Source organism: Pieris brassicae, chromosome 4, assembly GCF_905147105.1.
Source record: "Pieris brassicae chromosome 4, ilPieBrab1.1, whole genome shotgun sequence".
NCBI lineage: Eukaryota > Metazoa > Arthropoda > Insecta > Lepidoptera > Pieridae > Pieris > Pieris brassicae.
The window spans coordinates 5,439,350-5,464,892 of record NC_059668.1 but is presented as its reverse complement, the minus strand read 5'-3'; the positions used below and the strand labels follow the sequence as shown (position 1 = coordinate 5,464,892).

General features: G+C 33.0%; 1 protein-coding gene across 3 annotated transcripts; it reads left to right on the top strand.

Moving 5' to 3' along the window:
• Window positions 1-145: 145 nt before the first annotated feature.
• Window positions 146-25,328, top strand: LOC123708477. Of its 3 annotated transcripts, none has more exons than XM_045659204.1 (14): window positions 146-349; window positions 1,181-1,283; window positions 1,841-1,932; window positions 5,311-5,420; window positions 6,980-7,160; window positions 8,830-8,912; window positions 9,660-9,784; window positions 12,190-12,344; window positions 13,333-13,480; window positions 13,951-14,141; window positions 15,309-15,413; window positions 16,402-16,497; window positions 23,622-23,794; window positions 25,047-25,328. In XM_045659204.1, the coding sequence occupies exons 2-14, from the start codon at window positions 1,199-1,201 to the stop codon at window positions 25,102-25,104; spliced, it is 1,602 nt and encodes a 533-aa protein (XP_045515160.1). In that variant the 5' UTR covers window positions 146-349; window positions 1,181-1,198; the 3' UTR covers window positions 25,105-25,328. The 3 variants fall into 3 exon arrangements, with proteins under 3 accessions (XP_045515160.1, XP_045515161.1, XP_045515162.1); XM_045659205.1 differs by lacking the exon at window positions 146-349 and adding an exon at window positions 487-666; XM_045659206.1 differs by lacking the exons at window positions 146-349; window positions 1,181-1,283; window positions 1,841-1,932; window positions 5,311-5,420 and adding an exon at window positions 8,361-8,433 and having other exon boundaries at window positions 7,017-7,160.
• Window positions 25,329-25,543: the final 215 nt, after the last annotated feature.

The window sequence follows — 25,543 nt, the reverse complement described above, 5'->3', positions numbered from 1 at the left end:
GACCAAAAAGCCTTGTTTATAAATCTTACTCTAAACTTCCTTCGGGTTTTTTGCAACGGTTGAAATCTCGAATCTTAAAAAAAAATCTATTGAGCACATAATACTTGTACCCTATTGAGGCAATGACTTATGACATACAAACTATCAATAATCAAAGTTCAAACAATAAACGAGTGTATTTTTTTCTAAAATGTTACGTCGGTTCACACATAATTTGTTTGTCTAACTAAAGCAGAATTGGGAAATTGCATTTATCAAAATGTTGTTAAAATAGAATTATATTGCAAATTAACAATATTTTAATAATAATAAATCGTCCTCCAGGCTCTAGAATCTAAAAACTACATGCGTAAGTATGGAATGTCGTCCTACATTGTTATTTGTTGTTAGCTACATTAAATAGGTGAGAACGAGGATGATACGGGATTCCAGCGAATTATTAATAGAATAGTAACGGTGGTATATGTGTGGGTGTCGTGTAGTCTGACACGGCGCCAGATAAGAGGAACGCAGGTGTTGATCGCGGTGCATTGGATCTGGCGATGCACTTTCAAGTTTCGTGTACTTGCAGTACGCTAATATTGATATAAAACATTTTATTAATTTATTATAAAGTGTATGTGCAATTTGTGTACCAAAACAAAAGGTATTGAGTGTTTCAATTAGGTACGTATGTTTTTTTAAGTTAGGTACTTTTATTTTAGACCAAGTAATATACGGAATATTGGAGAAACAAAATGCACTACTTATATGTTGTGAAATACCATTATGTAATTAGTGTGTATATTAAGTATCAATTTCATTAGAAAAATAAATTTATGTTTAAAAATAGAGTTTCTTTTTTAATATGTACAATAAAATATTTTTATAACTAAGTTTTGAGTACCATAAAAAATCTATTCTTTCTTTAATGATCATTAAAAAGCAATCATGTTTTATTGAATGAAACACATTATAAAAAAAACAGATTATTTCATTAAAACTTGTGGGTGATAAAAGTTTTTAAAAATATTTTTCTCACCTTGATAATTTTAAGTGTGTTTCAAATGTTATTGTTGTAATTAATCAAAAAGCAATCTATTGCAATATAATTACAGCAAATAGTGCTGTGATGTATAATGGTATTTGTTATTTTGATAAAGTCCTTAAAAAACATTAATATGAATTGTTATATGACCAGGTACCTAAAACATTCACAATGCAGTCAGAAGGGGTTCCAGTAGATCTTTATATCTATGACTTGACTAATGGCCTGGCATCTGTGATATCACCAAGTATAGTAGGTATGTAAATGTTTTATACTTATCAATGATCAACCGCTTACTGCTGGAGCCTAACCATGTTAATAAGTTGTATACTGTAATGTTTATATTTATAGTATAAAAGTGTATAAATCTATTATGCTACAATATAAAGATTTAGTCTTAGCTTAGGTACTAATATTGTGATAAAGTAAAAAACTGTTTCATACATTCTTAGTGTGAACTGACTAGAAGAATTGTGTGACCTAGTTTAGAAACATTAAGCACAACTCTAAACACCTAAATAGTTTATTAACCTATATTTTGTTTATGATTCGATTTAAAACTAAGATCATAAAACATTAATATTTTTATTTTACAGTTTTGTGATACATTTTTAGGCTGATGACTGATTGTATGCTTCCTAAAACATTTTTTGAAAAATGTTGTGTGTATTTTTGGAATATTATTTAGAATTTGTTTTTAACTATATATTTGTTTTCTTTGTATAACATGTTGCTTGTAACTCCTTGTGGGTTCCTTAATTGTAGTCATGGTAGTATTTTTCCTGCAAATTGAAAGTAATTTTACATTTACAGGCCACAAAGTGGAAGGTGTTTGGCATACATCCATAGTTGTGTATGAGCGTGAGTACTTTTTTGGAGGGCAAGGAATAAGCACCTGCCCACCGGTAAGTAATTTTTCAATAATTTCAGTTAACATTCATTAACTAATTGTTGATATTAGCATATAAAATTGTTGTTTTGTTTATCTTGGTTTATTGAATAGACATTAGTCATAAGGTTAACAAAACTAAGGGGAGGTTGGGATATATTTAAATATTTCTATGACGATTACGTTTTTTTTATGTTGCAATGGTCATTCAAACTTTATTATAAAAATTGTTGTTTGTAAAAGAAAGTAAGTGTGTTTTGTAATTATCGTGACCTTTATAACAAGACTAATATTACTTAACTTAATCTTTAGACATTGTTACTACATATAAATAAGGACCAGATACAAATGATTTAAATTCCAAGAAATTATCAAACAGTTAATACATACAATTTTTTTCTCTAAATAACACCTGCTTTTCAAAGGGTTAGAGAGATACCACCACTTAATTAAGGTCCTTACTAATTTCTGGCTTCTCCTCACTCATAATATTCACTATATGCAATTGTCGGTTTGGATTGTCGTAGATGGCTTAACTAGCACCTTTTCTTGAAAGTTTTCAATATGTTACACCCCAACGCTCGGCCCTCCATAACCGAGTATTTTTAAGGCACTTTATGCCGCGCGTTTTACTTTACTCGCTTTACGAATTCGACAAATTACTCATTAATTTTAATCGAGTTATTGTCACAAACAAATTGATTTTAGAACAGGTCATTGGCTAGTGATCCTAAAGAGTATATAAATACATAACAGGTATAGCAATTTCTTTGATATTCACTAATTAAGGAGTTAGATTTGCCTTTGTTTCGATTCTCGGGAAAAGTATTTTTTACACCCGCTATTGGTACTTGCCTTAAAATATATAATGTTTAATTATACAGACACCTAAAAATGCCTCTATTTTTTTCTAATTGTAAACCGAACATACGTTTAGGAGCTTAGAAATTTACAAGTAATTGATATCAAGAGCAGTGGAATGCCCACGCGACATCTATTCCTGTTCGCCACTCGCGAAATACACAGCCCATCACATTACTTTTCATAACTCTTCAAAAGTATCATCTTTTTATAAATAAAACAGAACATTATCAAGTATAATAGTATCTATACGTATTACTAGACTTGCCAGATTAAATAATCATAATTACCCAAATTGCTCGATCTTCGAGTACTCGAAAAGTATACGCCTAAATATTCTATTGACTAAGTTAGTTTTAATGTGTTCGTTGTTTCGAAAAAAGTAACAATGGCCAATAATAAATTGTTCACTGTCATCGATACATATTGATGATAGCAATTAACGTTTTCGGCATTCATTATTTCATAGGTGATGTATGTCGTCATAGAATCGCATCGTAATATGTACTATTTTTACTCTGAACGCGTGTATGTTATTTTTGTCATATAAACTGCGTCTCTACAGTTTTATTTATTGAATTTCGAAGACGAGACTTTCTATATGGAATCTAGGTGTGATGTAATGATGTTTTATAAACTTCCTTTTAATATGAAGAAAATAAAATACACCTATCTAATGCTTTTAATAAATATATGCATAATTGAGGTGAGAATTCAGTTAATATTGCTAACTTAAGTTGTGTATCTAGTAAACTACTATTGCTACTGGTACATTCCGGTTTTAAGGCTGCTTGGCTTAAGCTAAGAAAAATATTAATATGTACATACAATTTTTTTTTGTGTTTCTTCCATACTCCCGTAAAGTTACAAGACCTGCGTCGTTAACGAAGTACATGGCAATATCGTAACAGTCTTTAACATCGAACTCATTAGAAAAATACGACCAGTTTGCAAGAACTTAGTTATAATATTAGTGATAATGTGTCAAGTATCAAGTTGTAGTGGTCATGTTTATTATTTCTTCGAGTAGTAAATTCGTGTGAGAAAAGCGGGCACGCTGCCAACCTGACATTTAGGAAATAAACACGTCGCTTTGCGTCTTTTCTAAAATATTGTGCATTTCACCTCTGGTTCTTTGATGTCACAGGAGTAAATATACGATACAGGTTAAATGAGATATGTTGCGTATTTAATTTGAGCACAATAAAAGTACTGTACCATCGTAATACTTTATTTACATTGCCTTGGTTGTGCGTGGTCAATGCGTTCTAGCACAGCACTAAAAGTGATTTTTCATTCTACGAGAAATAATTTTTCATACGGTGTAAGTCAAAAATCGGCATAACAGGGAAGCCTGATAACCTACTTGTCTATAAAATTAAAAAAAATCATAGAATTTGATGCAATATATTGATACTTAAGGGGTTGTTACGTCTCTGGATTATTATTATAGTTGTTTTACACGATTAAGTCAGGGAATTACTTTTGGCTCTGTTAGTTCAGTAAAGCTAACTCTTTATTAAACTGCGATGTTACGACTTATGGGCACTGTATTATGGTGTAAAATCTTGGTTAACATGACAAATAATAACTTAACAGTAATATACAGAAATATTATTAATTGTACAAAATAATTCATGGAATTTGATTTTTTTTTATGTTTAGGTTTTAATTAGGGATGTATCGATACGCCTCGTTTCCGATACGATTCCGATGCCGATACGAACGCTTATTGAATTTAAATTAAAGTAAGGTATAATGTATCAAGTTTGGTTAAAGTTTTGAAGTGAAACTTCTTTATCGGCGTTGTAAAAAAAAATACCGTCACATTTTTCCGTTACGCGCCATCTTTTTCTTGTCCCTGCCACGATTGATTAGAAGAGATTCGGAGCCATTAATAACAAAAATATATAATAACGATAGTAATAATTCTATTACAATTAATGAAATTCTGTTATAATCTTAGTAGTAATAGGGTAAAATGACATAATAAATTACTTCTTGCGTGTGTACACGCACACATTTTTTATTATTATTATAAATTATAAACAGTCACAAACTTTGAATAAGATACCAGGTTTTGTTATTAAAATTAACATTACCATAATGAATGTAATTCTGTGTTTTATTTAATTTTGTATTGAAAAAATAGGGGCTGAGAGGGCATAGGTAGTCTGTGCCTCGTTTGCAAAGAACTAGATCAAACGAGATAAATAAATTACATTTTTAAAGCGTGAAATTTGAAAAGTATCGGCAATCAAAATATCACCGAAGTATCGATATATCGGGATCGGTATCGAATGTATCCCTAATTTTAATAAACGTTTATATTGTGGAATGAAAAATATTTTTTCTTGGAAAATGTTGTTTTCCATACACTCAAGTCCTGGCTGTGTCCCATTGAATTATTCTTTCTAGGTGCTCTATTAACACGTGTTTATGGTGTGAAGATGTGACTTGCTTCGCTCAAAATATGTCTGACCCATAAAGGTTTTTAGTCCCACTGGATATATTAGGTATGTTTATATTACAGGGTAGCACAAGTTTAAGGGCTCCACATCAAATTAAGACCTTGGGGAACACATTCGTACCATTTCCAGTCTTCAATCAGTACATAGAGGGCCTGGCTACATCAACATATGCGTAAGTTTTAATAAAGTAATTCCTATTGCCGAATTATCTGCCAAAATAATATCGAATAATTGCGGGTTTCGACAAACGGGTCGACGGGTTTTGCTATTCAAATTAAGTTTGTAGTTTACTAAACAATTCTTATATGAATGATTAGAACGTTTAGTACCAAAAACACGAAGCGCTGGTCTTCTTAAGAAAATGGTGTTACTTTTTGATTTTCTTCATTATTCGTCTTTCCAGACGGTACAAGCCAATGCCAAAGGATTCCAAAGTCAATTTAAATACATAATAAATTGCTTATCGGAATTATACGCTTTGTTGATTTATTTATTAAAGTAAATCACATCGTATATAATACAGGTACAATATATAAAAATACAATTTACAAAAATAACACATGTTATTAAATTTTTTTGTTTATCCATAGTAATTACCTATTTAAAAATACTTTTTCGCCCAATTCCGGTTACGTGCTTACCAACGCTTTTTTTATTTGACCAGCCTACTACGGAATGTATCAAGCTGAATATAGATACCGGCAAACATCTTGAACTAATGTCCTTGCCTGCGAAGGAGGGAATTTTAGGTATCACTGCACTTGTTGGTGCGCGGCGGCGCTAGAGTGACGTGTCGAACGCGTGATTGGTAAATCGGTTGACGTTTGTGTCCCGCGCTGTGTACGATGCGTAAACTTTCTCCCACTCCCTTGTTTAATGCTCAAGAAGTTTGCCGGTATCTGTAACGTTAATTCTGTTATATTTGCGAAGAATACGAATTATAGCTGCTTTTTACAGACGGAACTTGGAAGATTTTGTTGATTTTGAACTTTGGCAAAGTATAAGGGAGGATAATGTTGATATTACGAAAGAGGTTACTATTCTGTGTTTGACCATTTAACAGTTTGTATAAGAACAAATCTTATTCAGAGGTAGTTGAATTTATTTAGGGCATTATTCAAACAAATATCGAGCATATTCGAATCATCGCTTATCAGAAATAATTTAACGTATAACTAGAAAACTTCTACGAATTGCTGGTCATTATAATTTCACAGAGTAGTTAGAGAGAGAAAATAAAAAGTTACATTATGGGTGTGCTAGCGTTACAAGGCTTGGAAGTCAATTATTATCTAAATTTAACAATTAATATTTAAAGCAAATACACTTTACCGCGATTATAATGCTTATTAATTTTTACGTATAAATAATAAAGTTATTAACTGACGTTTCGAATATTTAGTTATCTAGTTCAAATGTACACATATTCCATAATTAAAAATATAAAAGTTTTAAATTTGGTATATACTATTAATTACGTATTAAAAAAAAAATAATGTCAAGTCTCCAATCTAAATTTGGTATTTGGTAGAACTTTTAAATGTTAGAAACAAAATTGTTAGTTCTTAATACTAAGAATTATAACTCGTGTTGAGTGTGTTAGTATTCAATTGCATTTTTAAAGTACGATAATTTTAAATATTTGAATGATTGTGATGATGAATGAATGATGTATGGACTTATACTATTGGTTAAGAGCGACATACTTTAATTGTCTGTTTTGATTTCCAGAGGTTCAACCTATCATCTAATCGATCACAATTGCAACCACTTCTCTGATGAAATCGCGCAGTTCCTTTGTGGTGAACGCGTACCTAAGCATATACTGTCCCAAGCTGAGAGAGACTTACCGGCGCATCTCAGAATAGCCCTTACTTCAATGCTAGATCAGCTGGTACCGGATGGCTCGCAGGTGAGTTAATTTTGTTAACCTTGACTTTGACCAACGAAATTAAAAAAATATATATATAGTAACATCTTCAGAAAGAGATCCTCTACAAAATTGTTCTGATATAGATTTTTGATAAAATATAGTGAAAAAAGATTATTTAGCAAAATAGGATTTTTTTTCACTTTTTCACACAGACATAATTATAGGCACAGCGATTTGCTACAAAATGTGTCTTTACAAATTTTATGTATAATATATAGTTTAGGCTATAGCCTAGCATATATATATGGCTATAGCCAAAAATGTGTTTTCATCCCTTTTTCCAACATGGCGGTCGGGGGACAAGGGCGCCAACCCCACAAACTTGAGGTTAAGCTTGTATTGACCCCCCCCCCCTACATGTCCCATAAATAAAATTGCGTCCTCTATCAAATGTTCAGTTTGGCCCTCAAATTGTAACATTTCAATGGACTATTTGACAGGTGTAAAAACCTTCAAAAAGCACCCGACATTAAAATTATTTTTTAAACGGACGAATTCATTACAATAATAACAATTTTATATATTTTACAAGTGATACAAGTGAAAAAAAAATCATATTTTAATGTAACGATAATGATTACGAATTAATATTTTAGTCTGATTTTTGCAAACCTATTTTGCAATTTTCGATGTACCCTTAAATTATTTAATAAATCCTAACATGTTCCAAAAATTCCTTATTTTAATTTCTTAAACGTAACAAATCCAAATTTGTTAGATAGTTTCAATTAACAAACAAAACAATTTATCAATCACTCTTAATGTTTTTACTTGGTGCATTATCTAAAGAATACTTTGAAATTAGCTAAAAAGCATCTGCTTTTTTTGAAACTTACAAGTAAATGGTAGCGTCGCATGCGCAATCAACACAGTAAGACAGAGTTGACAGTCAATCGACGGTGTTTATTAAAGTCCTCCGGAGTTATGTTAGCATAGCACAACCTAGAGGGTAATCAAACAATTCTCATTCTTCTTCTTTTCTCAAGTCACGCAGAGTGCAAACATCGTGAGGCATGTCTAAGGCACAAACTTCGATAATAGCGTCTCTAGGCATAGAAGGTATCTACAATTAATGAATTAGACCGAAATGTCTATGTACGGGATTCCATCAAAAAATTAAGCCCCATATTTATTAAGAAAGTTGAGGATAATATATCTATATCTTTACTAAATCCTCAGATTTCTACATCCGATGATTCGGAATCTGGAACCCGCAAATCGGGAAATGGATAAAATAGTTCGTAGTAATTTTGTAAGTCAAAACACTTTAATGGTTAAAAAGTTGTTTATTTGTAAATACAAGATAATTGTGTATGTTTTTTCATCATTGTACAAGTTTGTCACAATGTACCAGAAAATGGCAGATGCATTATTAACCAAAATTGGTTCTAAATCCATACGTACTAGAAGTAGAAAACGTATTTCAACGTTCGAGCTGGGCACGCGCTGTGATTTTCACCCAGCAAATCAATATTTTGTTACGTACTTATTCATGCCTTTATACGTATGGCTTAGAGCGAATACAATTTGTATCGGTTTCCAGCTGTATTTTTTATCGAAATTCGAACACAATAGAGCTAATTAAATTATCCAGTTTCTTGATTACTGCCATGAAAAGTGTAATTACCGGAAGAAACATTTGTTGCAGGCAGTTTACGCGAACGGAGTTCGTCATAGTCGACAAGACAGCCCCGATTACCTTACGCTCAATAATCAAATCGAAGAAGCAAGGTAAGTCGAGTTATGATAATGATATCTAAGTTGTTAGCCCCTATTTTCTCACAAAATTAAGAATGTCTAGGTTTGGGAAGATGGCTCGAACTCAAGTGTGCACAAGAAATGAGTGTGATAAGAGAACAACTTAATAATAATGATATAACGTATTTTTAGTTTATAAACATTGTGCGAAGCTAGTTCTTCAACTAGAATTTTAAATAAGCGGCCTTATTACATGAAGTTTGATGATTCTATGTTTTTTCCTTTGGTCTATGTAAAAAATAGTAGCCACAGTACACAAGTACGGTGTTACTTGTAGCCCACATTTTATAATATTGCCATAATTATTTGAAAAAAAAATATTAGCTAATTATTTAACTTGGTAGAATATTCTATTGACATGTGTGGTAGGTCCAGTGGATTGAACCACATGCAAGTACTACGAGGTGCGGCGGCCGGTCTCTGCCTGCTACTGCGAGCAGTTCACGCGTATAAGTCAATTCGTAGGACATATGACCAATCGCGACCATTCTAGAATATTCTACAAGTTTCGATTTCGAACAAATAAATAACGGAGATGGACATTGGGTTTTTATTTGTAGTTTGGAATAAGAATATGTAGGTTTGCTGGTCAAAATTGTTGTAAAATTATTTAAAAATATTGTGTTTTTAATGTGTTTACTGTAATATTTTATGTTCAGTTAATGATTTTGCTGATTGATTAAATATATGTGGTTACTGTCAATATTATCTTATTCGTAGGATTGCGTCACAGGAGTTGGAAGCTAAACGTAGTACCATTGCGGAGAAACTTGCGCGAAAGGAGCGAAAAAAAGAAAAGAAAAGAAAGAAATTGCGCGAACAAGGTGGAGCCGGAGATGATGATGGTAAGTAGGCTTTCGGCATTGTGCATTTATGTCCTTTTTACAAAAGGATTTTCTGTAAATAAATGTTTGACAAGCTAAAGTGATTGTTTTAAATAAACCATTACTTTGTTTCTTCAAATTTAGTCTGAGTATGTGTGCTACTAACTTACATTATGGTTTTCTTTAGGGAAATAATGTAGAAATATTGATTAAATGGATCTAAAATAAAATCGGGTTTAATAGTCACAATTATTTATCTTCAATCTCAAAAATTATAAATCCCGCTTAGACCATTTTATTTATGCTCGATTCGCAGGAAAGGTGCAGTGTTCCAAACTGCCCGACAAGCATCGCATTGATTTTTATCCGTTTCCACGTAATTGGCAGGACGATCGCGACGAGGATATAGAAGATACGTTCAAACCTAAGTCGCAATTGACGTATAAAAGCTCTAAGTCCATTCTGACCCTAAAACATTTGCGATGTAAAAAAGGCGGGAAATTACGTTTCTCTATGATGAAACTGGCAGTGGAAGTTCCGGTGACTACTAGATCAGTAGGGTTTAATACACAATATATTTTTAAGCCAGCATTCTTTGGCTTCGAAGGCATTCCTGAATGGTGTACATTAACGCGTTCTATGGCCGCTAGCTCAATTTGAAGGCTAGATGCTGCTCGAGTTGTATGGGGAATGCGCTGTTTTATAGGCCACGTCTTTGGATATTATATCTCATATTCAATCAATATTGTTAAACATTTTTACCTGTAAGTAATCTCATTGCAGCCATTGGAACCGTAAAATATATTATGTTTAAAAGACAATATTCTTAGAATACTCTATTTAAACTTAGAAATAGTTACGGCGATGGCAAACCCGAATTCACGGCCTGACAGTCGTCGAGCTTTCTACGATTTGAACCCATTTGCTAAATGGAATCAACCTCAGCGTCCAGGGGGTGATCAGCCTCATCTATTTGATTTAGACCACCCTCTGCTGTGGAATCCCGACCACTTCATGCCCCCTGGGTACCGAGTTTCTTTTTTTTTCAATGAAAAGGATTGAGGTGTACTGGTCCGTTACTGATACATGATTATGAAGCTCTGGGTCATCAATTCAAATTACGCTACAGGTTTGCGAAATCCTGACAAGCTATTCCAGAATAAATGGGCTGACGAGTGCGCGCGCGCCTAAGGGCGATGTGGACACTTATTGGGCCCGAGAGAATCTATCACAGCAGGATTTCCACATGGGAATGACGATTTTGGTAGGTGAATCAAGACTAGGTGGACACCTTTATCGCTCATCAGTGGGACATATACAGTGTCACACATACACTGGACCTCCTTTTGTCAGGCCAAGGCATTTGAGGCATCGTTGATGAGGATAGAAATAGATATTAATATTAATAACCCCCGAAAGAAATATTAATAATTTTATTTAATAACAAAAATCAATTGAATGTTGTGACGATGAACATAAATTAATTGTGATTTACTATATAAAAACAATAAAGTTTGCGGTAACGATAGAGTAGTAACGTCTAAGCAAAAAATAGATAAGATTATAGCTTAATTACTATTTCGTATGAAAGCGTCTTTCGAATAAACTTCTATTGTCGATGTTTATTATTTCGCCGGACTAATAATACCAATCCTAAAACAAAAGTGTCATAGTTGTTTATAGAACGAGCTTAAATGTGATCCACCTTGTCTATTTATGTCGACGTTTTAACGTTCTCCAAATAGGTCGAGTAACTTGTAACATAACATGCAAAACCAAAACGGTATGTGCTTGTAATAAAAACGTATGCCTCAAACTACGTCACGTTTCCTTAATATATGGGATAAGCATGGATTTGGTGTGATTATAAATATAAAACGATGAGGCATCCTGCGTTGGTTTTGGCGATACGCCAAATATTGGTGAATTTGAAGCAGTGAGCTCTCAGCAAGCGAGGTGTTATCATCGTTTTGTGAATTTTGCTTGTTTAGAGGTAGGTCGTCAAACAGGTGGTAGTTGATTTGTTACTATTTTTGTCACAACGTGGGTTACACGTGTAGTTGGGAAATCAGTCAAAAGAGTTTTTGACGAGACAATCTTCCAGTCCGAAAACTTGTTTATCTTAGTACAGTAAGCATTAATAATCTTTATTTTTGATGCAATACATTCCTATGTATTTTAAATATTCTGAATGTTTAGCTAGTAATTTAACGGGGCAACTAAAAATAACTAGTCGTAGCGCGAATCTATTTGAGTCATCACCCTCGTGAATTTGTTTTTATTTTGTCGTTTCTCTCTATTCATACAATATTTTGTACACAAAATTATGGATCGACAAAAGCAGTAGTTTAGGCGAAATTTCTTAAACTGCTTTAAATACAGGTTTGGTCGTCTCGTACTGTTTGTACATTTTTTTGTTTATATAGATATGGCAGAGGCTTTAGAAGCAGTAGAAGCTAGAGATCCGGTATCCCTAGCAGGGCCAAGTACTCGTGACCTTGACGTTGAGGCAGAGGAAAGACGCGCAGAGGAACAACGCAAGAGAACTAGAGATCCTCCCGTGGTTTACAGGGATATTGATGTAAGTTTGTATATCTACCAGAAATAATGACATAGTTTTAATACTGATAATACCACTTCTTTAGATATATTAACCTGCTATTGTACTTTATGCTACGATGCCATACTTTGTTATTTGAACACCTTTTTTATAATGCAATATGGAATTATGACTCAACCGTTTTTACGGCAAACTTAAATATTTCGACTAATCTGTGGTATGATCTATCGTAGTAAAATTGTGAAATTTGTTTATTTTTTTGAGAAACTATGTTTTGTAAACATAGCGTTAGATTAAATATATATTACTTAATCGTATTTATATTATATTCAGTGCTATATGGAAAAACTTATTCTTAGGACACTAATAAAAAATATATCTATTAAAATATTTTTCCATTTATTTATCTGTATTATTATTAAGCCTTTATTTCTGACACCCAGTATAATATATTAACACTTATTTAAGTTACATAATAATCTATATTACTTAGTATTTAATAAAGGTCTTATTGTACCACTATTGTGATCAGATATTTTTTAAGACCGGCAATCTTTTCTTTAATGGTAGAAATATGTATAAATATTTTTGGTAAAGTTCCATATAATTTTATATGTGTGATGGTAAACAATTCGGTATAACTGGGGGCGTTTATTATATAAGATGTGCCAAGTTCTTCCAGAACATTTACGTGGTATTCAATTTCAGACGAATTCCACTTAGTAAATAGATAAAACAAAAAGATTTATTCAAATATTTGTTACTTATTAGTATTGGATAAATAAGAAATATATCAAGTCTTGCAATTTTGGAATTACGTGACAAAGAAACTTAATATTAAAATCTCATTCTCTATTGTTGCTAACATGCTTTTCGTACATATACAAAACAGTGAAAAATCAATGTAATCTTTCGTTTAAGGTTCATATCACATTGGGTCATGAGATTCTTTGCAGATTGGATTATACGTAATAAATGCAAACATTAATAATTGGGTTTATTATTTCAGGGAGTTCAAGAGTTTGAAGCCTTCTCAAAGACCCTCGAAGGAGTCGAACTAACAGCAGAAGAAAAGCAAAGTCTGGAGGAACTGCAACAGTATTTAGTGCAGGGTGAAGGGAGCTGGGTACTTGGTGATGAATTCCTCAGTTTTATTGGTAAGGTTATTATACATTTTAGTTCCACTTGTACACACAGTAAATGTATGTTTAGTTTAATCAGAAGGAATTTAAAAAATATACGTTACATGTATGCAAGATACAAAAAACAATAAAAATTAAGTAATACGATTCACTACATAATAAAAAGTATTTTATGACCTGGTCTCGGAGGTTTTTATCCGTTTTGTCATTTTTTTAACCTTTTAGTGACGAACAATCTTATCCAAAACATTTTATTCTACACTATCTACACCAGAATTATCAGCGAGGAACACTAAATAAAATTATGCTATGATCAATGAAAATTTATGAATAATTATTTATTTCGGAATTTGTTTAGTGGACCGCTCTATGATCTCAGGAACTACGATAAAAATGTGCTTGACAGTCCATTTATTCATAAACTAAAGGATTTATTGAGTAAAACCGCAGGGCAGAGCTAATACCTAATCAAATTCTTGTTCTAGGCCGTATCCTGTCCGACCCGTCAATAAAGACTAGCTCCCGTTGTGGTGTCTTGAGATGTCTAGCAGCGAGTGCCTTAAAAGATGACGTATCACTTTTACTACACCAAGATAGACGACAACACGCCTTATTGGGATATGCGCACTCGATTGATATGCTGCCATTAGACGAACAACGTGCTTTAGGCCTTTTTGTAAGTTTGCCTTCACACTATCCTCAGCTTTTTTGATAACTGATATCGTTTTTATTTATTTATTAACTAAGAAGAAGAATATAAAGTCAGAGTATTGGATGTCCTAACTAGTTCTTGACAGACAGAAACTTAGTTTCGCAGATAGATTATAATTGTATACAAACATGAAAGTAGAACGGTAAACAAGTAAATAATACAATATTAAGGATGTATATAAAAAGGCGACATAAATACTAATAATTATTACACAGCAATCCTTACACATCCGATTCGTTATAGACATATCATTTTAAGTAATATTTGAAGACTAACTTGGTTCATATGAACATTTTATTTAAAAAATCTTGATTTTTTATTGAAACAAATTCCTGACCATAAATGCATACCAAACTGTCATTTAACAGAGTTGATTAAATTTTTCCGAGAGTTATTAAAAAGTATTTTATAAATGATCCATTACGGTAAATTAGTTCTCGCGGCGGCCACGGTGGTCGCATGGCGCTGCTGTTGCGCTCAGTAGCGGTCTACGAGTTGCAACAGCTCTATGCTGTCCTAGTCCACGTATAACTTATTTTATGTAATATTCAGTATTAGTTAAAAAAACGTGAAAAAAGCATGATTTGGTTCGTTCTAATTTACGGTTTTTAAGACATTAAAATTGTGACTTAACCAAAAATAATTAAGGCATACTACATAATAATTAAGGCTACATTGAAACGTTAATTATATCATTATAACAATGAAAAAAGGTTTAAGATGACTATAACAATAATTGTTTTGATAGTATTGTCTTTTGTTAAAATAGCTTTAACAATAACTACATTTTAATTTTTTTTCCGACGTTTCGTGTGTATTCAGGGTGATAATAATAATACATAGCTTTAATCCGTTCAAAAAGTGTTTTTCTTAATTGTTTTGATTCCAATATTATGGTAGGATTTTTTAAGCAGCGACACTCCTTAGTGGGGTGTAATTCCGTAATAAAACGATATATAAATGTAGGTCTTGACACCATCGTATAATTAAATGTCGGTTGTAGTAATATAGTTAATAAGTGACTAATGACGCAGCATTTGTTCGCGTTCGTTGACCAATAACGATCAAACGAACGTCTTTTGTTTTTCACAACGGCACGCTGTTTAAAACATAATGTAACATTATTTTCAGATGTGCAACTTGTTTGAAAACACGTCATCGTCAGAGTGGCTACTTTATATCAGTGAGTGGGAGTTCAAGGGTGTGGCACTGTCAAATATCCGAGTCACTACTAAGGTAATATAGGCATCGCTATCTTTATTAATGATACTAGCTGCCCCCGCGAACTTCGTTTCTCCTTCACGAAAGAGTATTTTCACTGTATTATCGTCACTTTAATTTGAATTTGATTTACACTTCGGTCTAAGTAACACGGGGTTGGCTATGCTAACACCAAAAATTAAAAAAGTAGAAATAATTGAATTTCACGGTATCTCGTTTACATAATAAATTTAATTTATACTTTAGGCTCAATAACACGTGGTTATTGAGGCTAAAGTATAAAGAATATCCCCAATAGAATCTTTTGGAGTTAACAGATAATTGTGACTGTCAATTAATTATAGACAAATAATTTGCAATAAAATAAAATTGCGACTATAATTAAAGATCTAAGTTATCCTATCTCTTAAGTTGGACCAGACTGCTCACGGTGTGCTAATTTAATTTTAAATCGGTTAAGTAGTTTAGGAGTCCATCGCGGACATACATCGTGACAGGAGATTTATATATATTTAGATGTAAGAAATCAGGGATTTGTAGGTGTTTTAACCTTTGTCTTCAGTACGTATTACCTTGCTAGTCCAGTTGGTCGTGTCTTGGATATCACATAGAGTTAGAGTTTTAAAGACCGAGAAGCTTTTTTTAAATAACCTTTTTATTCTACAATAAAAAAATGGCTTCATGGCCGCACGAAACTATGGCTACTGTAAAAAAATATTTATACATTATTCTGTTTTCATTATTGGTCTAAAGAATTGCATCGACTGGTCAAATTCCCAAATAAACTTAAAATACCTAAGGCATTTCAATTTGTTCAAACATTTTTTAATGAAAGCGCTAAATTTTGAAGTGGCGGTGTTTGAACTCCCCCATACTCCAAATAAGTACGTAAAACCTATTCTGAGGGTACTGCAGTCATGCCGGACGTCCGGCACACTGGAGTATGATTGTACAATAAAGGACTACAGCTGTTTGCCATTAATAATAATATTTTTTTATTTAGGTGTGTGTGCAATGTATGCTGAGCGATCAGACGGACCTACGCGAGTTCGGAACAGCGCTATTGTACAACATCGCCAGCAAGGAGGTAAAGACCGTGGTCTGTATTTCCCTTTTATACTTGGATATATTTATATGTATGTTAATGAACATCTCCTATACTGCTAAAAGTTTTTTAAAGTCTGGGCTTTTGAACTCAGCTTTTAAAGTTAACAACGGTTAACTTAACTGAAGAAGAAGAACGTTTATTAATAGGATTAACCGCTGTATCTATGATTTTTTCATATATATTTTCATGTTATTCTTGGAGGATTAAGATTATAATATATTGTAAGTATATGAAATTAGGATTCTCAATTTTAACTGACATATTAACGTCGACTGCAAGAATGCTTCCTGAATTTGTTAAAGGAAATCCATAATTCTCTCTCAATATTAACTTAAGGCCTTGATTATCATATTTTCAAATACTAACACATGTAATTGAAAATATACTTTAAGACAAGGGAATAGGTGATATTATCATTATCATATAAAATGCAAAGTTTGTATATTGTGATGTCATGTTGATATTTGTCCTGATTGTGAGATGAACGAGACTTAAGCAAGTATATTTATTAAATATGTATTAAATATACTTGCTTAAGTCTCGTTTAATACATATATAATAAATATTTTTTTGATTGTATGCCAGAATTAAACTACAGAGATTTTAACCCTCGAGAAAATTGTTTTAAAAATGACGTAAAAAGACTGATAGGTTATAAAAAGTGTTTCGACAAATTAATAACATTGTTCAAGTTCAGCTGTCCCATTAATTCTTAAAAGGCCGGCACCCCTCGCGAGCCCTCTGGCTTTGAGAGTGTCCATGGGCGACGGTATCAGTTAACATCAGGTGAGCCTCCTGCCCGTTTGCCCCCTGTTTTATATAAAAAAAACAACGTCAGTCTGAAGTTGTTTATAGTCAGAAAGTGTTATGTCACTCATATTGGCGACTGTAATGTACAATTTTTATTCAACACCGCGAATAAAGTTACGTAAACTTATGTTGTGCTGCTGTCTTGTGCTATTTCATGTAAGGTTTACTTGCGGTAAAATGAACTGAAATAGTAGATTTGTGGTCATAGTAGTAGTACCTTTCTGAATTGCGATTTTTATGATTGATGTTCCTAAGTCCTGGTGTATAGCGTTCCTTGATAAATGAACTGTAGAAAATAAAAAATAGTGCGTCGAGTCCTTCCGCGCGGTAGAAGTAAAACTTCGTAATGTGGAAATGAAAAAAAGCATCGCTCTGTCTCTTTCTATACCCCCCGCCCCCACAAGGTGCGTTAAACGTTTAACGCAATCTTGTTGGAAGTCTCACTTTTATTTTGTCAATTCAGAGAAGTTTTCGTTCAACCGAATAAAGAAGCTCTACTCAAGCTTTATTGGTCTAGTTTAGGGTCTTGCAAAACAAGCAATTGGCATGTTTTAGACACTATCAGGCGTGTCATGCACAGACTGTCCACTACCTGCCTATATTTTTTTGAAGTGAAACTTCTTTATCGGCTTTGGAATAAAAATTACCGTCACATTTTTCGGTTACACGTCAAACTTTTCTGTTACGCGAAAAAAATTTCCGTTACGCGCCATCTTTTTCTTGTCCCTACCACGGTTGATTCGAAGAGATTCGAAGCCATTAATAACAAAAATATATAATAACGATAACAATTATAGTAATAATTCTATTACAATAAATGAAATTCTGTCTTGTTTAGTAGTAATAAGGTAAAATGAAATAATTGTATTATTTGTATTCATGTCTATGATAATAGAAGCCTTTTGTTATATATACTTTATCTAATTTAACTTCATTTAACCAATTTCTGTAAAGTTGCATATAGTAGATAATTTTTCGAAAAATAAGGACGTAGAAGTTTCACTTCATACGTGTATGCACTAGTACACGCACACATTATTTTAAATATTACATAGAATAAGTCATAAACAAAAGCTGCAGAGCTAAATATGTTGCAGCGGCTGGGTTTGGGCGGCAACATTCGCAAGCAACTACCGTCCTCTGCCAAGTTTAAGGTATTCTAACGGCTGATCTCTATAAATGTACTACGGCCTTTGGGTTATTAAAAGTTACAGACGCCTATTGAAATGCGTCTTTATGTCGTGCTTCTGCTATGATATAAGACCTTCTTTAGAATTAAAAAATATGGACTAAAAAGGTTTGTTACCTACGACGACATTATCTTTATGTATAAAAATGTTTATGTTAACAACATTTAGTCCCTGTTTTCTAAGGTTGATTGAGTTTTTATCAATAATATCTAACACTAGTACATAAATATACAGTTAATACTATGTGTTATATTTGTATGAATATTAATTTTGTGGGCTTCCAGCAATAAAAAATTTATACAAATATTAGATCCTTACATATGAAATTGGCGTTTTGTATGGGAGGAACAAAAAGTAGAATTATTTTTAAATATAATATATTTAATTAATCAAAGTATGCACCATTGTTTTCTATGCACTTTTGCCATCTCGTAGGTAGTTCATTGATCCCTTAACTAAATTTTAGTCCATCCATCCATCAGAGTTAAATTTTTTCCCTTGCTTGGACAACTTCTTGTCCAAATTTCGAAAAAAGTGGTAATCTGTTGGAGCAAGGTCCGGGGAGTACGGAGGATGTCTTAGACATTCCAATTGAAGCTCTTCTAATTTGGTAGCCGTCTGTTGTGCAGTGTGTGGTCTAGCGTTGTCGTGAAGTAGCAGTGGCGTGGAGCGATTGACCAGTCTTGGTTGTTTAGCCGCTAGCTTTTCCATCATGGTTTGCAATTGCTGACAATAGACATCAGCCGTAATAGTCTGGCCAGATTTGAGAAAACTGCAATGAACAATACCGGCACTAGACCACCAAACGCTTACAAGTAACTTTTTTGGGGTTAATTTTCGCTTGGGGCAGGATTTGGCTGGCTGGCCAGGATATTTGCGCTGAGTGCTTCCGATTATAGTAAAGAATCCATTTTTCATCACAGGTAATGATTCGGTTTAAAATACCTTCATTATTGTGCCGGTTCAGTAATGTAACGCAGCAGTCGACGCGCGTTTGCCGGTTTGCTTCAGTCAATTCGTGAGGTACCCACCTTTCAAGCTTTTTAATCTTCCCAATTTGCTCCAAGTGAATTAAAACAGTTTTATCACTAACATCGCAGCCTACAGCTAACTCGGACGTGGTTTGCGATGGATCCGCTTTCACAATAGCCTTCAATACTTCATTATCAACTTGGGTCTCAGGCCGTCCACGGGGCTTATTCTGCAGGTCGAAATCATCAACGAAAACGTTGGAACCAAAAACGAACTGTGTTTTTTTTTGCAACATGACCGTCATACACATCATTCACCCTTCGAGTCGTTTCCACAGCACTAGTGCCACGGCGGAACTCGTACTCGTAAATAATGCGATACTTTAAGTTTTCCATTTTGTTAAATGAGTGACGCAAACAGAAAAAAACAAATGAATGACGGTCATCGAATCAGAAATACATGAGTAAATAGCTGTACAAATTTGTATTTGGAATTCCTTTTCAAAGAGAACATCGCGATTAAAGTGGCCAGTACGAAATACGCCAATTTCAAATGTAAGGACCTAATATTTGACGTACTGTGTATCTGTCGCAGTAAAGTAGTTACATCAAAGGGTTAATTGAATCTCTAGACAGATAATTAAATGTCGACATTCAATCAAGTTGCTAGCATTTTGATTTAAATAAAGCAGTGTCGAAAACGTTTAACTATCTGTCTGTCCGAAAGCCAGCGTGATGATTAACAATGTAAAACAAGATTATTTAAATTGTTATTTCGGTGTGATCGTGACGAAATGAGAGGTAGGAAATTCCGTATTTTGTTGTATTGTAAATAGTTAGGTTAGTCTTGTTGCCTAGGAACGCTTAGGAAACTCGTTAAACGTTTCGTTCACTCACTTGTCTGACGGAACTTTAGCGACTTGATTGAATATCGATCTTTAATTAACTGTCTAGAGATTCAATTAACTCTCTGATTTAACTACTTTACTGCGACATATATTGTATAATTGTTTATGTTATGTATGAACATGATTGTAACTGATTTAAGAAGTTCTAGTTATTGGGATTGGCTGTTAAAGTTTCCAGTGTTTGATGTTGTGAAATCTATTGATGAAATTAACACTAATGTAATTAAAATTGTCCAAATTGTTTTTAGGCCCGACTAATTATCTGATTCTGATTTAAGGAAACATTGTATGATTTGAATTTATAAAATCTTTATAAAAGTTTCTTTATTTCGTATTTTTACAACTTAACGCTAATACAATAGAACTTACCTAACTTAACTAACATAAAAACTGAATGACCTTGAAATGTCTAAACAGTCTATACTCTGATTTTTAATTCAGTAGAATTCTGACAGCTATCATTTTTTGACATGTCAGAGATTACAAAGCTTTTTGGCCGGCCACATTTTTTAACTTCAATACTAGTGAACATCTTAGTCTATGCATACATTTTATTTGTTAGTGAATGTATCCATTTTATTAAGTGCGGTAATGTGGAGGACATTAAAGGTGGATTTACGGCGAGTGATAATTAAGGTCCCTTTTCATCACAAACAGTAAAAAAACGCACAAGTAAAGATAACATTTTATTTTTCTAAAAAGGATTATTAAACCTGGAATTAATAAGCAGTGATGCCAGCAAAAGAATAAAATAAAGTAATTATAGTTAATGCGATATATCGTTCGTGATTAAAGCTATGTATTATTATTAAAACTTATAGTTATTTACATAATTCTAAATTATGGTTTAACTCGGGGCAATAAATACAGATAAAACAACTTTCTCTGCAGCTGTGATACTTTTGACATTTAACACCTTTCGTCTTCAGTCACCGTGACCACGCGCGCTGAAAATTACGCGAAACGTCGGAAAAAAAATTAAAATTTACAATTATGTAAACCGTTCGTGATATTGAAATATTTCTTATTTTTGTATTAGGTCACTTGAGGAAGCAAATATTAAGGGTAATATTAAATATTACCTTTTTAACATAAAAAATACGTAGCATTTTATTTTATTACCGTTTTGCCGTATTGGAGAACTTTTTTAATACCAACACTCATGAAATGTCAGAATTCTACGGAATGAAAAATCAGAGTATAATCTTCTTAAATTATACTTAAAAATTATCTCCACGTCAACTTTCTAAGTGGTTGATTCGTTTGGGAGCTACGCTAGCACATATCAGACACGTCAAACTATAACATTTTCATCGGGATAAAAATGTATGTATGTATGAACGGAACGGATGGTCTTCATACAATCGAAAGGACTTGGGAATATTTGACCAGACTAATCAATGACTGGCCGGCTCATTTTGTGTATATCCTTAGCGGTCGGGATAAGTTTGTTATCGCTATTCAGGGTATGACGTTATCGTAATGATTTGTATGCTCAGATTGTAGGTGTCGCTAGAATAATGTCTAGTAGTACCCTACTACAGCGGTGATACTAAGTTTGTACTAATTTTCATTTATCGATCTTAGCTCTAAACTGTAATTTCTTCCTTGTGATTTTCTATGATCAGGTCGAATGAACTTTGAGTCGATTCGGTGTCCTTAAGGCTTTAGGCGATAATTTATCGGTAATATTTTCAATGTTAGACGTACGTAAAAGACGTAAAATAATAATAATATTAAAATAATAATGCAGTAGTTTGTGTGTACGTTTAAGGTAAAATAAAGAAAATCTTATTTAAAAAAATATTATCCCTAAAGTCAGTTTTGTAGTAAAAAAAACAGAAAATAAACTGCTTAGAAAATATTGAGAAACCTTGAAATATCCCATGGCCAACAGTTGTATGAAACGTTATCAAAGTGGGTAATTATAAATTATATTTGTTTTTATTTGTCTAACAACGCATTAGTTTATCATTTATATCTTAACACGAGTAAGAAATATTGTGACATAGAGATCGAATAATAGAAAATTCATTTTGAAATTCCAATTCTGGTTATCAACATTGCAGGTAAAAATACCGGCAAATATTATACAGGCTTTTCGCATTGGCAGAGAAAGAAACAAACATTTGCTAATATTTTACTGATGTAATTCTTAATGTTATAGTATTATGCTAAATTACTATCGAAATTTATAAGTTTTTATGTTTTATATTGCGTTTACTTTGTTCTTTTTTTTAATGTTACTCTTAGCTATTTTTATATAAGATTTAATTCGTTGCACTCTGCCTTTAGATAAATAAAATATTAATAAATAAATGGCTTAAAGCTTAGTAATTTAATTAAATGTTTCGCCAAGTGTATACTATACTAGGACATGTTAGTGACGACAACAATTTTTTTATATTATTTTTGTATTGATATCTACGCTCTATACCGCCACCGCCCAATAGTGTAAGTCTTCGATTTATATTGCAAAATAATTTATTTATTTGTATTTATAATGTAGTGCTTTTAAAGTATTTATGGAAAGTCTTATTTTGTTTTTCATACAGATTTGAATTGTATACTTAAACAGTACAAAAACTATTTTTTTTTACTGCAAAACAGTTTTACAACCCAAATTATATTTAATTGTTTAACGCGCTTATAAGATTAGTTATAAAATATTTACGAAATTTGAGGACGCCCTGACAATATTTACTTAGTTAATTAAATAGGCATTGCTACCGAAAACGTTCCAATGTTACTTGATAACGATATTTTTCCACATTTCATAAGTTAATTGTTATATATTGTTACTCACACAAGTTCCTTCCTAGTTTGGGACCTTTGCGAAACCTGATTTGGGCAACTGTTTCGTAATCATTTGTTTTTTTAATAACCAAATAGTTGATCAGCCTTCTGTTCCTGACATATGTCAGGGACTTTTTGGGTCAAAGGCATTCATCGGTTTCCCTATGATGTTTACCTTCACCGTACGAGTGAGATTAAATGCGCACATGAACAGACAGTCCATTGGTGCACCGGGCAGGCAGCAGTCGGGGTTTAAACCTATGATCTGAGCCATTATGCGAAAGAATTATTTCCTTTTAACGGTTCAAGTGGCTGCTGTATCAAGCCAAAGGGTTATGCTATGTCGCATTCATAAGTGACTACTATATAGCCTTCTATGATACCATAGATTAGGCCTAGCTTTAAACAAAGATATCTCCTGCGAATCCGTTTGTTCACAGGTATTCGACGAGGTATGCGTGGAATTGGCGATGGCGGCCCTACAGCTAACGCAGTACGAGCCGGCTGAGGAACATTTGTGGAGGACCCTCACAGCCTTAGCCCGGCTGGCCCAACATTCGTCTGAAGTGCCACAACTTATTGCTATTGTTGGACCAGATCCTAGTAGCTACAGGTTTGTTCTGCATTTTAATATCACTCACTGTCACAATGTTTTGTAAGGGACAAGACATTAATAGTGACTACAGATTTAGATAAAAAACATTTTAATGGAATATGTTCTTGAGACAGTGAACTAAATTTTAATCTATTGGTAATATTTAAACACAAATTAATCAATGAAGTTTTTATACATTTGACGATGATTAAAATAGACATCATCCTTGGGATTGATTTATTCAATAATTTTGTATGACTCAAAACTTAGCGATTAAAAAGAGTTGCGTTGAGTCTTGCCAATTTTTCTTTCCCGCTCTACGCCCTTGACTTGCGAACTGGTAGTAACCGTATATTTAGAATCAATTTAACATCATTTCTGTTGACGTGCATAAATGTATTTGGTTGCCTAAACGAATAAATTTATTTTGAGTTTGAGTTGGACACGCACGTGTCAACTTATAAATACATCAGTATGTTAGTTAATATTTTATTTGGTAATACGTAATATTTAGCTGATGCTAGTCTTACTTTTAATTATTATGGTTTATTCGACATAGTGCAATTTTAACAGGGAATCGATAAATAAGTACGGAGGAATATAAAGAATAGTGCAAAAAGACGTATCTTTTCAGTTATAAGTTTCGTACTGATAGATTTTATCTAATAATAATCAAGAAGAGAATCATGTCTCGAAAAACTATTTTATCAAAATTATTAGCTAGCGACATCACGCTATGATCATACTTTTGTGTACCATATGTATAATGTTGCAAAGTCGGAAAGAATGATTCCTTTTCAGAGCTTCTCTCAGTTTTGTAAGAGGCGCTTTGTCGAGATCATAACGTCTCAGGGGATAACGGGTCCGAAAGTAAAATATTTTTGTGCTAAAATGTCTATTTATTGAGGATATCCTTCACCGTACAACAGAATTAACGTTAGTGAAACTCACTGGCTGTGGTAGTACCGGTTGATTAGACCAAGTCCTCTCTTCGGCGCTTATAAGGTCTTTTTAGGTCTCGGCCTCAGATTTCTGTTGATTTGTCAATCTAATAGGCAAATAGGTGATCAGCCTCCTGTGTCTAACACACGCCGTTGACGTTATGAGACTAAGGCTAGCCGGTTTCCTCTCGATGTTTTACTTTTCACTATTCGAGCGAATGTTAGAAAGTCCATTGGTGCACAGGCGGGGATCGAACTTAAGACCTCAGGGATGAGAGTCGCTCTTCAACTGATATCACAATGTAAAATAAAATAAATATCTGTTTCAGGGGTAGGAGTCCACGCATAGACGAACAGATAGACATAATAATGAAGAAAGTTAAGTAAACATCTAGAATAGTTATGGATTTGATCCCTTTTAATGTCGTGAGAAACTTAATTTATTAATATCGTTGATAGCTTTTATAGTTTATTTGAATTGTATTTTGTAATTTATTAGAATCCTCAAGATTCTAGATCGATGTAGTACCTGACGTACTATATGTAAGTTATTCTAATATGGTGCATTTAAAAATTTATTGATTGGTTTTATAAATATATTGGTATGAAATGTTTTTTTTATTTATATTTATCCAGAAGTGACCTAGTGTGTCGTTATAAATTAATAGAGACTAATAACTCGTAAGACTTAATATTGAACCTTATAGGAATATTCCAGCTAGGAACGGGTAATATTAACTGTTAATTGGAACACTAATTTAATTTCCATACGAGTCATTTCATAAAGTAGCTTCTAAAATCTTCATCTTATTAAATACTCGACATA